Genomic DNA, 21,977 nt, shown 5'->3' with positions numbered 1-21,977 from the left:
TTAACTCACCTGTAGTTGTGAAGATACCTCTTGTCCATGTCAATTAAGGACAATCAAAACAATACAAACCGGTTTTTTACCTGAAGGAGCATCTCAAAGTTGTACCACAACTTAGTTAATTTTCACACCTTATACATGAAGGAAAAAAAATCAATGTCCATCAAAATCCAAAAGATATTTTATCTTTCTGAAACACAAAATGTATTTTAACTTTTATATCTAGTGGATGCTAGGCATTAAAACTTTTCCAACTTAACAGGTAATTTAAGTCTGTACTCAATCTAGTAAATGCTAGGCATTAAAACTTTTCCAACTTAACAGGTAATTTAAGTCTGTACTCAGAGTAGATTTTGGCATGTAAATACAGACATATTTGTCCGTTTGTTTATAATGATGAACCTTAATCCACTCATGTTTTTGTGCCAATGTGTACCACAATTCTCGTGCGTTGGATATTATTCACAGTCCTAAATGCCTGATACAAGGTCATTATAGAAAATAGACAATATTTATTATATCAATAGAAACATCCACGGTTTTCTAATCACAGAAATTCGTGTCATTGCATTTAACCATTTGCGTTCTTGGACACAGCCATTACTTGTAGCCTGGATATTTCCTGCAATTCTCTTAATCAATCTCTATTCTTGATAGATGATATTTTCACCATAGAGCAGTAGAATAATTTTAAATTACTCGAAGAAATACAAAAACCGAAATTTAAAACAGGAAGTTTGAAATGAAACGAAATATTTGATGGTTACCGGAAACGGAAATGAAACAAAATCCGTAAATCGTAACTTTTTTAACAAAAAAAAAAATTCGGGCGGGACAATTTCAGAGGGGCGGGTGGGGATGAAAATCTATCAATTAATTTTAATTGGCCTAATGTCCTAACCTCTGCTATGAATACAATAATAAGACAATCCCTTTTCTCCTGTGCAGTCAGACCTATAACTAATGTCCTTACCTCTGCTATGAATACAATAATAAGACAATCTCTTTTCTCCTGTGAAGTCAGACCATTAACTAAGGTCCTTACCTCTGCTATAAACAAAATAATAAGACAATCCCTTTTCTCCTGCGAAGTCAGACCATTAATTAACGTCCTTACCACTGCTATGAATACAATAATCAGATAATCCCTTTTCTCATGCGAAGTCAGACCATTAACTAAAGTCCTTACCTCTGCTATGAATACAATAATAAGACACTCCCTTTTCTCCTGTAGAGTCAGACCATTAACTAACGTCCTTACCTCTGCTATGAATACAATAATAAGACACTCCCTTTTCTCCTGTAGAGTCAGACCATTAACTAACGTCCTTACCTCTGCTATAAACACAATAAAAAGACAATCCCTTTTCTCCTTTGCAGTCAGACCATTAACTAATGTCCTTACCTCTGCTATGAATACAATAATAAGACACTCCCTTTTCTCCTGTAGAGTCAGACCATTAACTAACGTCCTTACCTCTGCTATGAATACAATAATAAGACACTCCCTTTTCTCCTGTGCAGTCAGACCATTAACTAACGTCCTTACCTCTGCTATGAATACAATAATAAGACACTCCCTTTTCTCCTGTAGAGTCAGACCATTAACTAACGTCCTTACCTCTGCTATAAACACAATAATAAGACAATCCCTTTTCTCCTGTTCAGTCAGACCATTAACTAATGTCCTTACCTCTGCTATGAATACAATAATAAGACAATCCCTTTTCTCCTGTGCAGTCAGACCATTAACTAATGTCCTTACCTCTGCTATGAATACAATAATAAGACACTCCCTTTTCTCCTGTAGAGTCAGACCATTAACTAACGTCCTTACCTCTGCTATAAACACAATAATAAGACAATCCCTTTTCTCCTGTTCAGTCAGACCATTAACTAATGTCCTTACCTCTGCTATGAATACAATAATAAGACAATCCCTTTTCTCCTGTGCAGTCAGACCATTAACTAATGTCCTTACCTCTGCTATGAATACAATATAAGACAATCCCTTTTCTCCTGTGCAGTCAGACCTATAAAAAAATGTCCTTACCTCTGCTATGAATACAATAATAAGACAATCCCTTTTCTCCTGTGCAGTCAGACCTATAACTAAGGTCCTTACCTCTGCTATGAATACAATAAGAAGACAATCCCTTTTCTCTGTGCAGTCAGACCTATAACTAATGTCCTTACCTCTGCTATAAACACAATAATAAGACAATCTCTTTTCTCCTATGAAGTCAGACCATTAACTAATGTCCTTACCTCTGCTATGAACACAATAATAAGACAATCCCTTTTCTCCTGTGCAGTCAGACCTATAACTAAGGTCCTTACCTCTGCTATGAATACAATAATAAGACAATCCCTTTTCTCTGTGCAGTCAGACCTATAACTAATGTCCTTACCTCTGCTATAAACACAATAATAAGACAATCTCTTTTCTCCTGTGAAGTCAGACCATTAACTAACGTCCTTACCTCTGCTATAAACACAATAATAAGACAATCCCTTTTCTCCTGTGAAGTCAGACCATTAACTAATGTCCTTACCTCTGCTATGAATACAATATAAGACAATCCCTTTTCTCCTGTGCAGTCAGACCTATAACTAAGGTCCTTACCTCTGCTATGAATACAATATAAGACAATCCCTTTTCTCCTGTGCAGTCAGACCTATAAAAAAATGTCCTTACCTCTGCTATGAACACAATAATAAGACAATCCCTTTTCTCCTGCGAAGTCAGACCTATAACTAACGTCCTTACCTCTGCTATGAATACAATAATAAGACAATCCCTTTTCTCCTGTGCAGTCAGACCTATAACTAATGTCCTTACCTCTGCTATGAATACAATATAAGACAATCCCTTTTCTCCTGTGCAGTCAGACCATTAACTAACGTCCTTACCTCTGCTATGAACACAATAATAAGACAATCCCTTTTCTCCTGTTCAGTCAGACCATTAACTAATGTCCTTACCTCTGCTATGAATACAATATAAGACAATCCCTTTTCTCCTGTGCAGTAAGACCTATAAAAAAATGTCCTTACCTCTGCTATGAATACAATAATAAGACAATCCCTTTTCTCCTGTAGAGTCAGACCTATAACTAATGTCCTTACCTCTGCTATGAATACAATATAAGACAATCCCTTTTCTCCTGTGCAGTCAGACCTATAAAAAAATGTCCTTACCTCTGCTATGAATACAATAATAAGACAATCCCTTTTCTCCTGTAGAGTCAGACCATTAACTAATGTCCTTACCTCTGCTATGAATACAATATAAGACAATCCCTTTTCTCCTGTGCAGTCAGACCTATAAAAAAATGTCCTTACCTCTGCTATGAATACAATAATAAGACAATCCCTTTTCTCCTGTAGAGTCAGACCTATAAAAAAATGTCCTTACCTCTGCTATGAATACAATAATAAGACAATCCCTTTTCTCCTGTGCAGTCAGACCTATAAAAAAATGTCCTTACCTCTGCTATGAACACAATAATAAGACAATCCCTTTTCTCCTGTTCAGTCAGACCTATAACTAAGGTTCTAACCTCTGCTATGAATACAATAATAAGACAATCCCTTTTCTCCTGTGCAGTCAGACCTATAAAAAATGTCCTTACCTCTGCTATGAATACAATAATAAGACAATCCCTTTTCTCCTGTGCAGTCAGACCTATAACTAAGGTCCTTACCTCTGCTATGAATACAATAATAAGACAATCCCTTTTTTCCTGTGCAGTCAGACCATTAACTAAAGTCCTTACCACTGCTATGAATACAATAATCAGATAATCCCTTTTCTCCTGTTCAGTCAGACCTATAACTAAGGTTCTTACCTCTGCTATGAATACAATAATAAGACAATCCCTTTTCTCCTGTGCAGTCAGACCTATAAAAAAATGTCCTTACCTCTGCTATGAACACAATAATAAGACAATCCCTTTTCTCCTGTTCAGTCAGACCTATAACTAAGGTCCTTACCTCTGCTATGAACACAATAATAAGACAATCCCTTTTCTCCTGTTCAGTCAGACCATTAACTAATGTCCTTACCTCTGCTATGAATACAATATAAGACAATCTCTTTTCTCCTGTGTAGTCAGACCATTAACTAAGGTCCTTACCACTGCTATGAATACAATAATCAGATAATCCCTTTTCTCATGCGAAGTCAGACCTTTAACTCAAGTCCTTACCTCTGCTATGAACACAATAATACAACAATTCCTTTTTTCCTGTGTAGTCAGACCATTAACTAATATCCTTACCTCTGCTATAAACACAATAATCAGACAATCCCTTTTCTCCTGTGCAGTCAGACCTATAACTAATGTCCTTACCTCTGCTAGAAACACAATAATAAGACAATCCCTTTTCTCCTGTGCAGTCAGACCTATAACTAATGTCCTTACCTCTGCTAGAAACACAATAATAAGACAATCCCTTTTCTCCTGCGAAGTCAGACCATTAACTAAAGTCCTTACCACTGCTATGAATACAATAATAAGACAATCCCTTTTCTCCTGTGCAGTCAGACTTATAACTAATGTTCTTACCTCTGCTATGAATACAATAATAAGACACTCCCTTTTCTCCTGCCAAGTCAGACCATTAACTAAGGTCCTTACCTCTGCTATAAACACAATAATAAGACACTCCCTTTTCTCCTGTGCAGTCAGACCATTAACTAAAGACTTCAGTGTATTACTGAGGTAACTGATTTTTTCTCTTTTGATTGTTGGTATGCCAATAACAATGGAAGCTGAAATTAAAGAAAAGTATAAGTAAAACTTAATGAATAAAAGGAATGAGTGCTGTTACCAGTAAAAATAAATAACAAGATTAAAAACTTTTATCATTTCTATCTACATTGCACCTCCAAATTTATCATCTCTTAATACTTTTGAAAGTGAAAAGTAACATTGTTTATTTTTATATAATTAGGGATAGGATAGTTCATACCATAATAGTAAATGAAGAACAATCTTTTTCTGTGGTCTGTTGACAAATAACCATTTCTAATCCGTCTAATATTATCTTTAGCCAAGAATGGAATAAAGTAACAAACTAACACAATTTTACCAGTTTTATTTTATTCTGAAGTACATGTGATCTAAGAAAACATGGGAATATAAATAAAAGTAAGAGTATTGCTGAGAAAAATTTCTGAAATAAATAGAGAATGTGTCCAAAGACAGATGATGCCCCCACTAGCATATAACATTATAAAGGGACATAACTCCAGAACTGTAAAAGTGAAGCTGCCAAAACTTGAACTTAAACTGAGTTTAGTGGTAATAAGTACTTTATATACATTTCATTAAATTTAATTGAGACAAACTTAAGTTAGGAGAACAGAAACAAAAAAAAAACTCAGCAATTTTTCCATTTACATAGGGGCATAACCCTAGAATGGTAATTAAAGTGATTTGTTGTAAGCACTGAATGGTAAAGATTGATTTAATTTATCATTGGTTGTAGTTGATTCAACTACCATTCTGGACAAAGAAAGATTACTCCAGTTTTCAAAGAAGATTTTAAAACGTATTTATTGTAGTTGATTCAACTATAAATAAAGGCAACAGTAGTATACCGCTGTTCAAAACTCATAAATCCATGGACAAAAAACAAAATCGGGATAACAAACTAAAACCGAGGGAAACGCATTAAATATAAGAGGAGAACAACGACATAACACTAAAATGTAACACACATAGACAAAATCCCACGAGAATAACAAATATAACATATATATATAACATCAATCATGGGCAAAGGAAGATAACTCCAATTTAAAAAAAAATGACTGATTTACATAATTGAAATTTTTCAGCAATTTTTCCATTTGTAAAGTGCATAACTCTAGAACAGTAAAAGAGACAGCACCAAAATTCAAACTTGATCTGTATATTGTAGTAATAAGCCTTGTGTGCAAGCTTCATAACATTTGGTTGAGGCAACCAAAATTTTAGCACTTTTTCCATTTGAAAAGGGGCATAAATCAAAAGGTTTATATATCATTCATACATAGTAACAATCTTCAAGAAGATTTTATTACCTTACTACTAAGTAAGTCTATAGCAGTAATAACTAATACTAACTTGTTGCTGTAGTTGGGCCATACACATTGAAAATGTCAGACATTTCATTACCTTTATCTAACAGTAAGAATGAATTATGACTGCTATAGTTCTGACTAAAAACATTCAGAAAATACCACAAATTATTTGTAAACAATAAGAATTTAGCCTAAGATTTCTGGGAAATCCTTTTTTCCTACCACAGCTATATTTTTAAAATAATTTTTGACATTTTGGGAAATCTTCTTACCTCCAAATTTATTTTTTGATAGATGATACTTTGGTTTCAGACTTTCTGGATGCCCAGTAAGATGTGGAAGGTATGTAAAGATGCTTGGTAGATGTAAACTGGTTCCTGACTGGTTTTCTTCTGTTATATTATGTAAATGACCTCTGAAAAGCTCTTGGAGTTCAGAAGACATATAGTCAGATTGAGATCTAAATGAAAATACAGAAAATAAAAGCTATAGAAGTACATGAAATTCTTATACATGGTAAATCAGACTTTGCTTTGGCATGATTAAAACATTTCATTGTAAATCATAACAGCTTAAGGAAATGTACCACTCCTCTATAGGCAGAATATATATGTGAGTTTGATGTTTTCTAGAGTCTAAGTACACAAGCAATAAATAAGTTTCTTTGTGCAGCACAGCAAAAAGTACAATTCTACATTCAGATCTATACCAAAATATTTCACATCTTTTATCTGTATCTAGTCATTGCATAAGGTGATGTTTTCTCTGACTGTTTATGACATCTTTACCCTAAATTCAATGGATGTTGGATGTGCCCTGATTTATATTTCAGTCTACGATGCATGATTTTTTTCATGAGTTGTTACTGGCTTTGAACTAGCTATCAGTAACTGCAAACATGTACTCTCAGATCCGTCCTAAGTGTCTTCCTGTTGTGTGCAAGTATAAGTACCCGTCCACATCCAATCTGTGTTTTTGTTTCTATTGGTAATACATCTCATGAGTTAAGCATTTTTCAACTGATTTTTATATTTTTTTCTTATGTTGTACTGGTATTATGCAAACGTGTCTATATATAGCTAACATTAGGGGGAGGGTTTGGCGCCAACAAACTAGTTTTATCCTACCACATTCAGTAGGTGCCAGTTCCAAGTCAGGGGCCTGTAATTCAGTGGTTGTCGTTTGTTGCTTTGTAACAATAAAATTGAGAATGGAAATGGGGAATGTGCCAAAGAGACAACAACCCGACCATAGAAAAAAACAACAGCAGAAGGTCACCAACAGGTCTTCAATGTAGCGAGAAATTCCCGCACCCGGAGGCGTCCTTCAACTGGCCCCTAAACAAATATATACTAGTTCAGTGATAATGAACGCCATACTAATTTCCAAATTGTACACAAGAAACTAAAATTAAAATAATACAAGACTAACAAAGGCCAGAGGCTCCTGACTTGGGACAGGCGCAAAAATGCGGCGGGGTTAAACATGTTTGTGAGATCTCAACTCTCCCCCTATACCTCTAGCCAATGTAGAAAAGTAAACGCATAACAATACGCACATTAAAATTCAGTTCAAGAGAAGTCCGAGTCTGATATCAGAAGATGTAACCAAAGAAAATAAACAAAATGACAATAATACATAAATAACAACAGACTACTAGCAGTTAACTGACATGCCAGCTCCAGACTTCAATTAAACTGACTGAAGATTATGATTTCATCATATGAACATCAGGCACAATCCTTCCCGTTAGGGGTTTAGTATCATACCATCATAACATATATGAGAAGAACATAACCCGTGTCATGACAACAACTGGTTTTTGAATAAATGTGTTTAGTTCCGATGCAAAGACCCTATAAGTGAATCAATATTAACGCCAAAATATGCAATCTTTAATGACCTGACAACAGTATCGTAACTATATCCCTTCTTAATAAGTCTATTCAAAGGTTTTGTTAGTTTTTGAGGTGAATACTGACACCTTTGTGCTTTATAAAGAATATTTCCATAAAAAATTGGATGTGAAATACCTGAACGTATAAGAAGTCTGCATGTTGAGCTATATTTACGAATGATGTCCTTATACCGATGATAAAATTTAGTAAATGTTTTGACTAGTTTGTGATATTGAAAACCCTGGTGTAATAATTTTTCAGTAATACATAAATTTCTCTCGTTAAAATCTAAATTTATTTTTCATTCATCATTTTATACATTAATTAGGTTGTTAGTTTTCTAGTTTTCAAGTTTCGCATTGTCATCTTGGGGCTTTTTATATATATATAGCTGACTATGTGTTATGGGCTTTTCTCATTGTTGAAGGCTGTAGGGTGATCATTAGTTGTAAATTTCTGTGTCATTTGGTCTCTTGTGGAGAGTTGTCAATCATATCACATCTTCTGATTTTTATATTCACAAGAATAAATATCTAAACCTTGAAGATGCAGACGATATTTTGAGTCCAGATATACAAAGTAGTCCATCAACGTATAATTTCAATTTTTAAAGCTTTCTCCAGCACAAAAATTATAACAAATTCAAGATGGAACTTATGTTCATTAATATGCTTGACATGGTAATTTGATCTATTTCATATACTGTAAATTCAGAAATGTTTGTCTTGTTTTAATGTTGTGAAAGATGCAACAATATATGTCTTGCAAAAAAACTCTCAATTTAAAAATTTAATAGCATTGTTTGTACACAACATTCACTAAAATAGCAATAAAATAATGTACATAGCCTTGCATTTTGTCATTTGTTGAACCAACACAAAAATAAATGTGCACACAAATTTCTTAATTTTAGAGTATCATATAAATGTGGTTTCGTTTACCCTATAGTCTGTTATTTTGCTTTGACAATGTTAGAGCTCTACGTCTAAAAGTAATAATTATCAAAAACCTATATACAAGTATGTGACAATATCATTGAATTATCTAGTCTCCAATGAGCAACGCTGAGCCTGAATATCTAAGTTGGACCCTAGGGAACTATTACCAGTTAGACAAAGAAATTCTTCTCTGTTTTATAAAAAAATCTGTTGCAGATTTCTGTGATGTAAACTTTTTAATCTCGTCTTGCCGATCATTTTTTCTTCATTACAGTTTGTCTCTCATTTAAAATTTTCAAGACGATGTATTAGCCCAAAACCCTATAATGAACAAGCATTCTTAGAGTATTGCATGGCAATAAATAGTCCGAGATTACTCTGACTTCCAACGGCTGTTTTGCCAGACAAGGCCCCAGCTTGTCTGGCAAAACAGCCGTTGGACGTCAGAGTAATCTCGGACTAGGCAATAAATAGTCCCAGCTACCAATTAAAAATTCATTGTATTGGAACAAACTGCTAACTTGATCTGTAACTTGTAATGGTGTAAACAATACATGTATAACAAATATCAAGTCAATATCTACAAACATGACCGAAAAAATTGTTGAAAACTGACTATTTAAGTGAATTTTCTAAGTCCAAGGACCATAACTCTGCACTTAATCATCAGACTGCATGATCTGTAACTTCTTAGGATAAAACTATATACTAATTATATAAAATCAATATCTTCAAGCATGACGAAATAAATTGTGGAAAACTGATTACTTTGGATTCATGTATTTTCGTTGATACCAATTTTTCAGGGATTGAGGAAAGTTTACACTTTCGTGGATATATGATTTCCTGTTTTTTCAAAAGTCAGCATACAAGCCATTTGATAAATTTCAATTTGTTGAATATTTAAATTCATTGTTAACCTGCAGTACCAATAAAATCTATGAACACACATGATGAAAATTGGTATCCATTGAAAATTAATAAATCCACAGTATTGATCAAAGCAATATCTTCAAGCATGACAAAAAAAATGCAGAAACCTGAATATATGAGTGAATTTTCTAAGTACCATAACTCTGCACATAATCAGCAAACCAGAACAAAATTTGAACTTGATCTGTAACATGTCATAATCATGAAATAAAACAATTTGTTTTATCATGTCACAATACACCAAACATCAAATCAATACATGTATCTTCAAGCCATAATTCCTCTTTGACTTCATCAATGTTCATCAGTAAGGAACTTATAAAATCAAAATTCAGGTCAATAATGAGAATAAGTAGTTGGTTTAAGATTTCTGTTATATTGTCTATATGTAGGTCTGAATTTGATTTAAAAGTGACACAACCCATATTTGAACATTATCTGTGTTTCGTGCACGTGATAATAACTAAATAATCATTGTCTATAAGTTTTATAACATTTGGTTGAGGCAAACTAAAATTAGAGAACAGAAACTAATTTTTAGAAATACATACATGCATAGGTATGGAATGACATAAAGTGGGACAGACTGTTCAACACTTAATTAATGACATGATTTAACAAACGTATGGAATGACATACAGAGAGACAGACTATTCAACACTTAATCAACATTAATGAGCTTGGTTGTACATAAAGTGAGGATTAAGTGAATAGCTCAAAACTTTTCAATCAGTGTCTTTAATCATATTGTACTAACTCCAGTATTTTATCGTGTGTTTTTCTATGTTGTGATGTTATACTATTGTTTCAGAAAAAGGGAGAAAGTTTGGTACCATTAAAAAGTTTAATCCCGCTGCAAATGTTTGCACCTGTCCTAAGTCAGGAATCTGATGTACAATAGTTGTTGTTTGTTTATGTTATTTATTCGTGTTTCTCGTTGCTCGTTTTTTATATAGATTAGACCATTGGTTGGTTTTCCCGTTTGAATGGATTTACACTAGTAATTTTGGGGCCCTTTATAGCTTGTTGTTCGGTGTGTGCTGAATGCTGTACATTGACCTATTATGGTTTACTTTTATAAATTGTTAAATTTGGATGGAGAGTTGTCCCATTGGCACTCACACCACATCTTCCTATATCTATTAAAAAAAAAAAGAAAATGAAAAGACATCCAAATTTTCTAACATCTCATGAATTTTGTCGACTCTAAACCACAATAATATTGTCTTTCTTTAATCGCCCTGTCTGGAAACTATGAGATTAACTGTATTTTAAGAGTTGGCATCATCAATTGAATATTTGACAGTCACAAATGCAGTTTTACAGGTGACCCTTTAAAAATTAGCGGAGCGGAACGAAACTTAAGCTTGACCTATAACTCATCATGGTTAACTCACATATATGCATACCAACAAGAATGTGTCCCAAGTACACGGATGCCCCACTCGCACTATCATTTTCTATGTTCAGTGGACCGTGAAATTAGGGTCAAAACTTTAATTTGGAATTAAAATTAGAAAGATCATACCATAGGGAACATGTGTACTAAGTTTCAAGTTGATTAGACTTCAACTTTTTCAAAAAACTACCTTGACCAAAAACTTTAACCTGAAGCGAACGGATGGACACACAGACGGACGAACAGACGCACGGAGGCACAGACCAGAAAACATCATTATGTTCTGTTGTAGGTGGGGCATAAAAATCAGCCCAATATCTGAAGGTCAATATAAGAAAAAGAGTCAATATAACTGTGATTTTCAACAATTTCTCAAAGTCCAAAGCATGTAATTTCGACAAAAATTAGTGGAGCGGAATAAAACTTTAACTTGATCTGTAACTCATTATAGTTAACTCACATACCAAAAATCAGCCCCATATCTGAAGGCGTTGAGAGAAAAAAAGTCTGTATAACTGTGATTTTCAACAATTTCTCAAAGTCCAAAGCCAGTAATTTCGACAAAAATTAGTGGAGCGGAATGAAACTTTAACTTGATCTGTAACTCATTATGGTTAACTCACATATCAAAAATCAACCCAACATCTGAAGGCGTTTAGAAAAAAAGTCTGTATAACTGTGGGCCAGGTGAGCTAAAAAAAGGTATCCTACAAATAATAATGAATCCACAGTATCAGCCAACAAAGAACATGGCAAATGTGAATTGTAGATTTATGATATTTATATCTTATAAAAAAGAAGATGTGGTATGATTGCCAATGAGACAACAGAACTGTCCACAAGAGACCAAAAATGACACAGACACTAACAACTATAGGTCAATGTATGGCCTTCAACAATGAGCAAAGTCCATACCGCATAGTCAGCTATAAATGGCCCCGATATGACAATATAAAACAATTCAAACGAGAAAACTAACAGCCTTATTTATATAATTTTTTTTACGAAAAACATAATCAAACGACAACCACTGAATTACAGGCTCCTGACTTGGGACAAGCACATATTAATCTATTTTAAACAACATTTGTTTGTTTGTTAGGATTGGTTACCTGTTAACAGTAGAATTCTGTGAGACCATTTGTAGAAAGTAATTGAACTGATTTCTTAGTTTATTTAGATTATCTTGTCTTTCTCTGTTTAATGTATCTGACATCTCCAACTTGTCTTGTAGTTCAGCAAATCTGACCTGAAGTACATGATCATAGTTCCTGTCTGAAAAAAAATATATATTATATTGAAACTGCAATCTACAAGAAAATCTTGATTCAACTAGGAAAGTATGCAACATCGAAATCATTACCAACAGTAGCTAAATTTGAAGTTTATATGTGTTTTGTAGTATTATGCATTGTGTATAAGTTTCATAACATTTGCCTGAGGCAAAATTAAGTTAGAGAACAAAATAAAAATTCTGCAATTTGTCTATTGGTAAAGGGGCATAACTCTAGAACAGTAAAAGTGAGGCCACCAAAATTCCAACTTGATCTATGTTTTGTGGTAATAAGCAATGCAAATAAGTTTCATAAAATTATTTGAGGCAAACAAAATTAAGTTAGAGAACAGAAATAAATATTTCAGCAATGTTTCCATTTATAAAGGTACATCACTCTAGAACAGTAAAAATGAGGCCACCAATATTCAAACTTGATCTGTGTTTTGTGGTAATAATCATTGTGTACAAGTTTCATAACATTTGGTTGAGATAAATTAATAGTTAAAGAACAGAAAGAAAAAATCAGCTTTTGTTCCTTTATAAAGGAGCATTACTCTACAGTCTACACGCACAGACGGACGCACAGACGAACGGAGGCACAGACCAGAAAACATAATGCCCCTCTACTATCATAGGTGGGGCATAAAAATCAGCTTTTGTTCCTTTATAAAGGAGCATTACTCTACACCAGTAAAAGTGAGGACACCAAAATTCAATCTCGATATGTGTTTTGTGTTGTTATAAGCATTGTGTACAAGTTTCATAACATATGCATGAGGCTAACTAAAGTTAAAAAACAGAAACGAAATTCAACAATTTTCCAATATTTAAGGAGCATAACTCTAACAAAGGTAAAAGTGATGCTACTCAAATTCAAACCTGATCTGTATTTTGTAGTAATAAGCATTGTGTATAAGTTTCATAACAATTGGTTGACGCAAACTAAAGTTAAAGAACGCAAACCAATTATGGGCTGTACAGACAGACGTACATGTATGTACAGATGCATGACAAGGGCAAAAACTTAATTTCACCTTCGCTACTTAGAAATAACTATGCTACAGCGGGAGCATAAAAAAAAGATCATACACTACTTTTGTTTTATTTTGTAGCTAGTGCCTGTTAAGGATGTACTTAGGTGAGGTTAGGTGAAAATTAATAAATTAAGAATTTAAAATTGATACTATCAGCTGGTAGAGCATCAATTAAGGATTAAAATAAGCTAAAAATATTGATAGGTCATGGAGCTCTTTTTCGAGATATTTAAGATTTAAAATATGGCGGGAAAAGGATGACTCAGACTTTTACCTTATATTTGCATTGATATTATTGGGTCTCAAAACAAAAGAAAGAAAATCAAGAATTTTCTAAAATTTTGGTAAATGACCTTTCATGCGCTATTAAGTCATATATGAAAAAATAAATGGGTGTTATGGGGCAAAATATTTTACATTGTATTGTATTGAAAAACACCAAGGAGTCCGAACATTTGACACAAATTCCAAAACCTCACCCAAGTACATCCTTAAAGCAGGTTAAGGCCTTGATGTAAATTGTAGGTAGATCTCAACTTTCTAAATCATGTAAATATTTTGATTCTACCCTGTCAGATTTTTAGATTTTCTTTCTCTTCAGCAGTTTTTATACTAATAGACAAAATAAGCATCTTCTTCTAATGCAGAATGATGGATTGATAGTGGCATTCTATTCATATAGTGTCTCAAAGTTATCTGTTACAAGATAATTATCTGTTATTGTAACTGGATAATCAGTAGGACCTGTTAATTATTTATTTTCTGCATTATCTATAGATACTTACTAATTGTCATGAATTGATTTATCATTTCTGCTGATACACATAATTAATCTAGATTCAACAAATGCAAGTTCCATTGGAGCTATTGGTTTTAGGGACCTCTATGTTAGTATTTTCTTTCTATTAATAATTACTCAAAACTAGATTTTTAAAAAGTTAATGAATAATGACAACAAAGGAAGATACTGATTTTGGGAACAGCTCACTTGACCCACAGGTTCAAGTGGGTTTAAAAAAAGATTATACAGGTATTGCTTCTTTACCAAAATATAAATTTGTAAGGTACATGCATTTGTAAAATTTAAAGAACTAGAACAAATTTTTCATTTCATACATTTTCAGATTGTTACTACGTACTTTTTGAAAAAAATAATATGACAACTTACCTTCCTTAGAAAACAAAGCTAGCCAAAACACTGTGCACAACACTAGACCAACTGTAATCAGTATACTCCTCGGTCTTGCCCTCATTATCAAATCTATGTTTACACTCACATACTTTTACTGCAGAAACAAATATTACAAAAATACTTTATTTGAATAAATGTTCATTTCTGAAAAGAGGATATTATATTGGGTGCGTCTAAACACTGCTAAGGAGTCCTTAGTGCACTAAGGACTTATAACATGCCACTAAGGACTAGATGGGGTGCTGTTACATGTAATTTCTTTTCATATTATGGTAGATATTGATATTTAATGCATACATTTAAAATTTTATGGAAAAATAATCATAAATAAACGAGATATTCAACATTATGTAGACATGTGCATGTTTTTCTTTGATATGCCGAAAATCAATGAACCGTTTGACACGTGTCAAATTACACACTGATTACATGGGAATCCTACTATCTGTTGTGTTTAATCGACAAGTTAGGTAAAGTTGGATACTAATAAATGAATTGTTGTTGAAATTTCATTAATATTTTTTTTTCAGAATGAAGAAGTGTTTTCTCAAGTGTACAATGGTGTATTTTGTGTTTATTTCTTGTAAATAATAACTTTGTCATCAGAGCAATATATCTAATGTCGGTTTTTTATTTGATGTTCTGACTGAAATATATATTTTTTTAAATATTTAAATTCACATTTATATATATATATTGAAAGTAGGTGTTGAAGTTTGGATAACCGGCAGAGATGTTTATTGCTTTTTCATTAAACTCATCTTGATCTTGGGCAGTGATAAGTCTGGTAGAACCGAAAATTGAATCTAATATATCGTAGCATAACTTTCGTAATTTTTTAGTGAAACCATTTGTATATACACGCTTCTTTGTCGAAATTAAAATAAAAACGAACACATTCACTTATAAATATATCTATTCCTTTTGTCTTCGTTTCTCTTACATAAATTAAACATTTTAACAAGCTGATCACACTCTTAACTTATTAGTCATTTAGTTGGCGCACATCAAATTGACAAAGTCGGCAAATAGCGTTGTCTGGGAAATAAATAAAACAAAAAACAAAATTATTTGTCCTTTTTAACATTTAATTATAAATATTAAGCATAAATCTTGTTGATACAATTGTTTATTTCTTAAAATAAAAAGATTATGATTGTTTAATCTGTTGTTATGTTATTTGGCACGTGTCATTTGGTTCATTGATTTTCGGCATATCAAAGAAAAACAGGCACGTGCCTAAATAATGTTGAATATCTTGTTTATTTATGATTATCTTTCTATAAAATTTGAAATTTATGCATTAAATATCGATCTCTAACATAATATGTAAAAATAATACACATAACAGCACTCCTTCTAGTCCTTAGTGGCATTGCATAGTCCTTAGTGCACTAAGGAGTCCTTAGCAGTGTATAGATGTACCGCATTATATTTGAATGTAGGACAGAAAGTCACAGGAAAAAAAAGACACAGACAAAAAGTCACAGGACAAAAAGTCACAATTCAGTTTTGAGATTATTTTTCTTCAAACAAGAAAACATTAACTTTAAAACAAAATTTTTATTTTTTCTTAAAGTATTATGTAAACCATATGAAAATTCACCTTGTAATTAAAAATCGGTACATGTACATCTAAACACTGCTAAGGACTCCTTAGTGCACTAAGGACTATACAATGCCACTAAGGACTAGAAGGAGTGTTGTTCATTTATTTCCCGACAAAGTTATTTCCCATAGGTACACGACTTTGATGTGTGCCAAAAAATAAGTTAGAGTGTGGTCAGCTTAGTAAAATGTTTATTCAAGAGACACGAAAACAAAAGGAATAGATATATATTTACAAGTATTTTTTTTTTAATTTTAATTTGGACAAAGATGCGTGTATATATACAAATGGTCCTTGGGGTTTATCAAAGAGAAAGAAGTTGAAAAAAATCATTTCCCGATTTTTAGTCAGATTACAGTGGCGGATCCAGAGGGGGGCGTAGAGGGCATACACCCTCCCTTTGCTTGGACTTTTTTTTTTTTTTTAATTGTAAAATGATTAATCAAAATAGACTTCATGAACTTTGCCATTTCCCGTGTATTTAATTTTTAGGTGACATTTCTTTACTTTTAAAGATATTTTTCGCTGGTATTTATTGAGTATGTCTAAGTCATGTGATTCGCTATAGTGGAGTTGACCAGTGCGTCACTCAGTCATTTTGAAATTCAAATTACAGTAACACATTGCTTAGGCTGAGGATGACAACCATGATACCTTCAAGGCCACACAGGATTGAGCAAAAACGTATAGTAGTGACTTCTATTTCACAATTCAATCAAACAGAAAGTAATACTCTATTACACGCTCATGAAAAAAAATCCACAGCAATATTATTTACCTACGAAAACATGTTTTACCCCAAAGTGGGTCTCATTGGGGTCTAAGCGTGATGCGGGATTGCCGATTTTTTGTAAGCGAGACACATGAAAGTCAAATTATTGTGTCGGGAAAACGGGAAATGAGGTCTAGCTGGACCCGGTAATGACAATAAAAATGAGAATTCCTTACGTACATAATGTAAGCGGGATACGGGAATCCGACAAAACAGTAAGCGAGATCCAGGATCAGAACCCCCCAATGAGACCCCCCCCTCCAAACGCCCCAGCCTATTTTAGAATAACATGATAGCTAAATAATGATCCCCAGTCTGTATCAGTTCAACCATGTGTCTATAACTTACAACCATATCATGTTTCAGAGTCGTTATACATGTAGTTAACAAGTTTTAAAAATATCTATACTAGATAGTACCTGGTATAGTCGAAAATAATCATATACAAATCAGAAATTACTCAACATGTCAAATTTGCATCCTGATGCTTTCTTTTGATCCTGTGTATTCAAATCATATTGACGTGCTTTCTTTACAACAGTCTAGTCCTTTGGGCAACTTGTTTTTTAACAAATGTTGTTCATTCGGAACCTTTCGGAAGTTATCTTGAGGTAAAAAGAAACGGATAGAAAAGACTTTTTACTATCAATGTCTCATATGCGCTTACTAGAGGGATTCCAAACAGTCTTATTTTGTTGTTCTTAAATTGACATTGACTAAAAATTAAGTCTGCTAAAGCTGCCAAGTCGACAGAAAAGATATTTATGGATAAAGAGGCGGACAAGACATTATATGGGACACTAAATAATGTGTTTAAACATAAAGATTTTAAATCCAAACTTCAAAAGGAAGCTACTAGATGCATACTAAACGGTGATTATTTAATATGAGGCAGGCATTACCTTAGCTGCGGAACCGTAGCTCTTAGGTCCTTATGTTATTTTTTTACTATTTGCGGACCAAAGTCGGTCCTTATGACCTGCGGAAGACCATAGTCCGCAAATACTGAAATAGTAAAAAAATAACATAAGGACCTAAGAGCTACGGTTCCGCAGCTAGCATTACCTGTGAATGGGGACGAAGTTTGTTTAAATTAATTTTTTTGTAACTTAAATATTTGTTAAAAAAAGAAACGGAAATACCGTAACATTTCCGATTTTGGTTCTGTTGTTAGGGATTTTACTTGTGACGTTATTTAAGTTATGACGTCATGTTCAATGTAAACAAAGAAACGCAATGCATCAGGTAACGTTTATTCATACCAAAGACAAATAATGATTAAAAATGAAATATTGGTATTGTGTTCCTTGAGTTTCTATATTTTACTATGATATTATTACGTAAGTATTTCTGTATTGGCCTTGTTATTGGTCCGAGGCTTGCTGTATTGGCCTGAGGCGAAGCCGAAGGCCAATACAGCTGGCCGAGGACCAATAACAAGGCCAATACAGAAATACACGTAATAATATTTTTATTAATTAACTACAGTGTTACAATTTTTGTTTAATTTCATTTCAAAAGAGATAAATATTTTTACCTTGAAGTGGAACTATCCAAATCTCAGTTTGTTTCTTTTTATTAGATGCAATACATAATGATCTGGTGCTGTTTCCAGGTGTCTTCAGCATTTTCTCATCTGATGAATTTTTCTACCCTTTTCAGTCACTATAAAGTGTTACAACTTAAATTTAGACGCAACACATAAATAGTAATTGGAAAGGTACTGCCATTGCATGTGTTATGCAGAAACTAATTTAAAATCGATGTGAAATTATGAGGTCGTGAAGAAATGAACTTTGTGATAATCTACTCGTTCCCCAAGCCTGAAATAGTTCTATCGTCTGCTTTCAAAGTACCTTTTAAATGAATGTGACCGTCTTTCGCCTGAAATGTATGCCATACTGACATTTTCAGCATGTTTAAGATAACTAAATGACAACTGCGTCTTCAAAACAACTGTTTACTTTCAGTTTGTGTTTATCGTGTCTTTCGATGTAAAGTCTAGAGACGTTCCGAAATCCTGTACTTGTGTCAACTCGGCCAATATAGAATAACTCGGCCAATACAGAAAAAAATCTATATTGGCCTAGTTATTCTGTATTGGCCCAGTTTACACATTATATTGCATTGGCAGTTTTCATCATATTAAGTCCAATAACAGTGTAGTTAGTTAATAATAGACTAATCAAAGTCTCACGACAACAAGACCGGAAGAAGGAAGTAGAGTTATGTGTTCTGCGAAGATCCGAAAATTAAAAAACGCAAAAATAAAAAAAATTGAACGATTTTGAGTTCATTAGTACAATGAAAAATTCCGGAAATTTTCCCAATTTTTTTTTATATTAAAATTTTCTACTGTAATAGGGGACTTCGTCCTCATATTATAAATCAGAGGATGAAAATTACTGTCACATCTATAGGGTAAATAAGGTTTCTGGTATGTTCGCTCCCAATATACTTTGGCAACCCACACTTTCACACCTCACCTGTTCGCCTCTGAAGTTTGTTGGCACCCTAAATGTTCGGGCTCAATTTGTATTAGAATTTCTGTTGAATTAATATGAGGCAGGCATTACCTGTAAATGAGGATGAAGTCTGTATGAATTATTTTTTTGTAACTTAAATATTTGTTACAAAAAAGAAACGGAAATACTGTAACGTTTCCGATTTCGGTTCTGTTGTTAAGGATTTCAGTTGTGACGTTATTAAAGTTATGGCGTCATATGCAATGTAAACAAAGAAACGCTATCATCAGGTAACGTTTTTTCATATCAAGGAATTATTAAAAATGAAATTGGTATTGCGTTCCTTCCTATTTTATACTAGACTGATAAATATATATTTTACTCAAAGTTTCATACAAACGAGACTGGAAAAAGGAAGTACATTGTAGATTTCTGCGCAGGTCCGGAAATTCAAAAACGTGACAAAAAAAAATTGAACGATTTTGAGTTCATAAGTACAATGAAAAATTTGGGAAATTTTCCCGATTTATTTATTTATTTTTTTTTATTATTGAATTTTCTACTGTTATTGGGGACTTCGTCCCCATATATTACTTTATTAATAGCCATAACCAAGGATTTGTATACTATACAAATCCTTGCGATAACTTATAAGTTAAAAATAATCTTGAAATTACATGTACCATGTGTATGATGTTTTAATTTGCCATCAAAACAAGAATGAGACAACTATCCACCCAATACAAATGAAGCAGATGTAAGATGTAATGTAATAACCCTGTTTTAATCTTACACACGAGGGAAATGATTGTGTTTGTCCTCCTACACATGAGGGAAATGATTGTGTTAGTCCCTCTTTTAATTTTACAGAGAAATATACATCTTTGTGCATATCTTTTAAAATATTAAAAAAAGACCCTTTTTAGATAATAGAAATACATTTAACAAAAACAGAGTGGACGTGGCTGGGTACTTGTATATCCCAACAACAAAAAGTACTGATCTTAGAGTACTTGCAGTAACTGACAGTTTTGAGTTTTGACTGTTTGAATTAAACTTTATAAAATTATTAATTTTAAAGTAATATTAGTAGTCTTAAATATAACTTTCTCTTAGACTTGTACATGTACTTCCAAATTATTTATAACTCACCTGAAATGGTTATAGGAAGGCCATATTTTTGTATTCATAAACCCAAAGACAGATGGTAAATTATTTTATGTGTAATATGCCAGATGAAAACCAATTTCCAGGTATTCATGGTATTTGACTATATATACATGTAGCTTTGATAACTTGAAAGATAAGAACATATTGGGTATGGTTATTTATCTTGCCACACAATATGTACCACCAATTATATAAAAAAAGGAGTTGATTGGATTTTTAAAATGAGCTGGCAGCATGACTTTCCCATTCATATCCAACTAAGCTGCATAGTAACAAACCTTGGTCTTAAAACCAAAACAACATTCAAAGTGCAATAATACTTCATGCTGCCCTCATTTTAGAATAACACATTATATGCATGCATGTTAAAATTCACATTATTTTTTTGCAGGAAGTAAAGATGTGTTTGTTTCCATGCCAACAGGTGCTGGAAAGTCATTATGTTACCAACTTCCAGCAGTGGCAAGTGATGGAGTATCAGTGGTAATTTCCCCTTTACTAGCTTTGATGCAAGATCAGTTAGATCATCTGAAGGCTATAAAAATACCGTCTGCGACAATTAATTCCAAACTGACAGAAAAAGAACGAAAACAGGTTCTTGCTGATCTCAATAGTAGTAATCCAAATACCAAACTTTTGTATGTGACACCTGAACAGGTAGCTACAGATGGATTTAAATCATTGGCAGACTCACTGATGAAAAGAAAGTTGTTCAAATACTTAATTGTTGATGAAGCACATTGTGTTAGTCAGTGGGGTCATGATTTTCGACCTGATTATTTAAAGTTAGGTTGTTTCCGTAAACGTATTCCAGGGGTTCCTTGTATAGCTTTGACTGCAACTGCAACTGAGCAAGTTTTAAAAGATATAATTAAGCAGTTGAAGTTGAAGGAACCAATAGCTAAATTCAAAACCAGCTGTTTCCGTCCAAATCTGTATTACGATGTAAGAATGAAAGAGACCTTAGGTGATCCTTACAAGGACTTGTCAGAATTTTGTCTAGAAGCTTTGAACAGATCACAAGCACAAAAAGAAGAACTATTAGAAAACTGGGTAAGCTATTTTGCAATCACTGCTAATGACACTGTTGGTTGTTAAATTCAATTTCATAATCAGTAAAGTATTTTAAAAAACATATTTACATCTTATATACAATGTAAGAGTGCCAAGTTTTAATTGGTTGGTAGCCAGTGTATTTTTCACATATTCTAACCTTTTTTT

At 33.1% G+C, this 21,977-nt stretch overlaps 2 protein-coding genes across 4 annotated transcripts in view; one reads left to right on the top strand and one right to left on the bottom strand.

Annotated features, from left to right (window-relative positions):
• LOC143042523 (alpha-1,3-mannosyl-glycoprotein 4-beta-N-acetylglucosaminyltransferase B-like) overlaps positions 1-17,722 on the bottom strand; it is a 64,470-nt gene extending 46,748 nt beyond the window's left edge. The window contains exons 1-5 of one of the 3 annotated variants that reach the window (XM_076214888.1): positions 17,587-17,722; positions 14,717-14,834; positions 12,351-12,513; positions 6,343-6,530; positions 4,641-4,774 (exon numbers count right to left, since the gene is read on the bottom strand). In XM_076214888.1, the coding sequence (XP_076071003.1) occupies positions 4,641-4,774; positions 6,343-6,530; positions 12,351-12,513; positions 14,717-14,801 (570 nt within the window). In that variant the 5' untranslated portion in view covers positions 14,802-14,834; positions 17,587-17,722. Of the gene's footprint in view, positions 1-4,640; positions 4,775-6,342; positions 6,531-12,350; positions 12,514-14,716; positions 14,835-17,540 lie in introns of all 3 variants that reach the window. The other 2 variants (XM_076214887.1, XM_076214889.1) reach the window with 2 other exon arrangements.
• An 81-nt stretch (positions 17,723-17,803) lies between these two features.
• The window catches only part of LOC143042522 (ATP-dependent DNA helicase Q5-like), a 60,186-nt gene continuing 56,012 nt past the window's right edge, over positions 17,804-21,977 (top strand). Inside the window, exons 1-2 of the mRNA XM_076214886.1 lie at positions 17,804-17,994; positions 21,148-21,809. Coding sequence (XP_076071001.1) covers positions 17,886-17,994; positions 21,148-21,809 — 771 coding nt within the window. The 5' untranslated portion in view covers positions 17,804-17,885. The remainder of the gene's footprint in view (positions 17,995-21,147; positions 21,810-21,977) is intronic.

This window comes from Mytilus galloprovincialis, chromosome 8, assembly GCF_965363235.1.
Source record: "Mytilus galloprovincialis chromosome 8, xbMytGall1.hap1.1, whole genome shotgun sequence".
NCBI lineage: Eukaryota > Metazoa > Mollusca > Bivalvia > Mytilida > Mytilidae > Mytilus > Mytilus galloprovincialis.
This window is presented reverse-complemented; position numbering and strand designations above follow the sequence as displayed.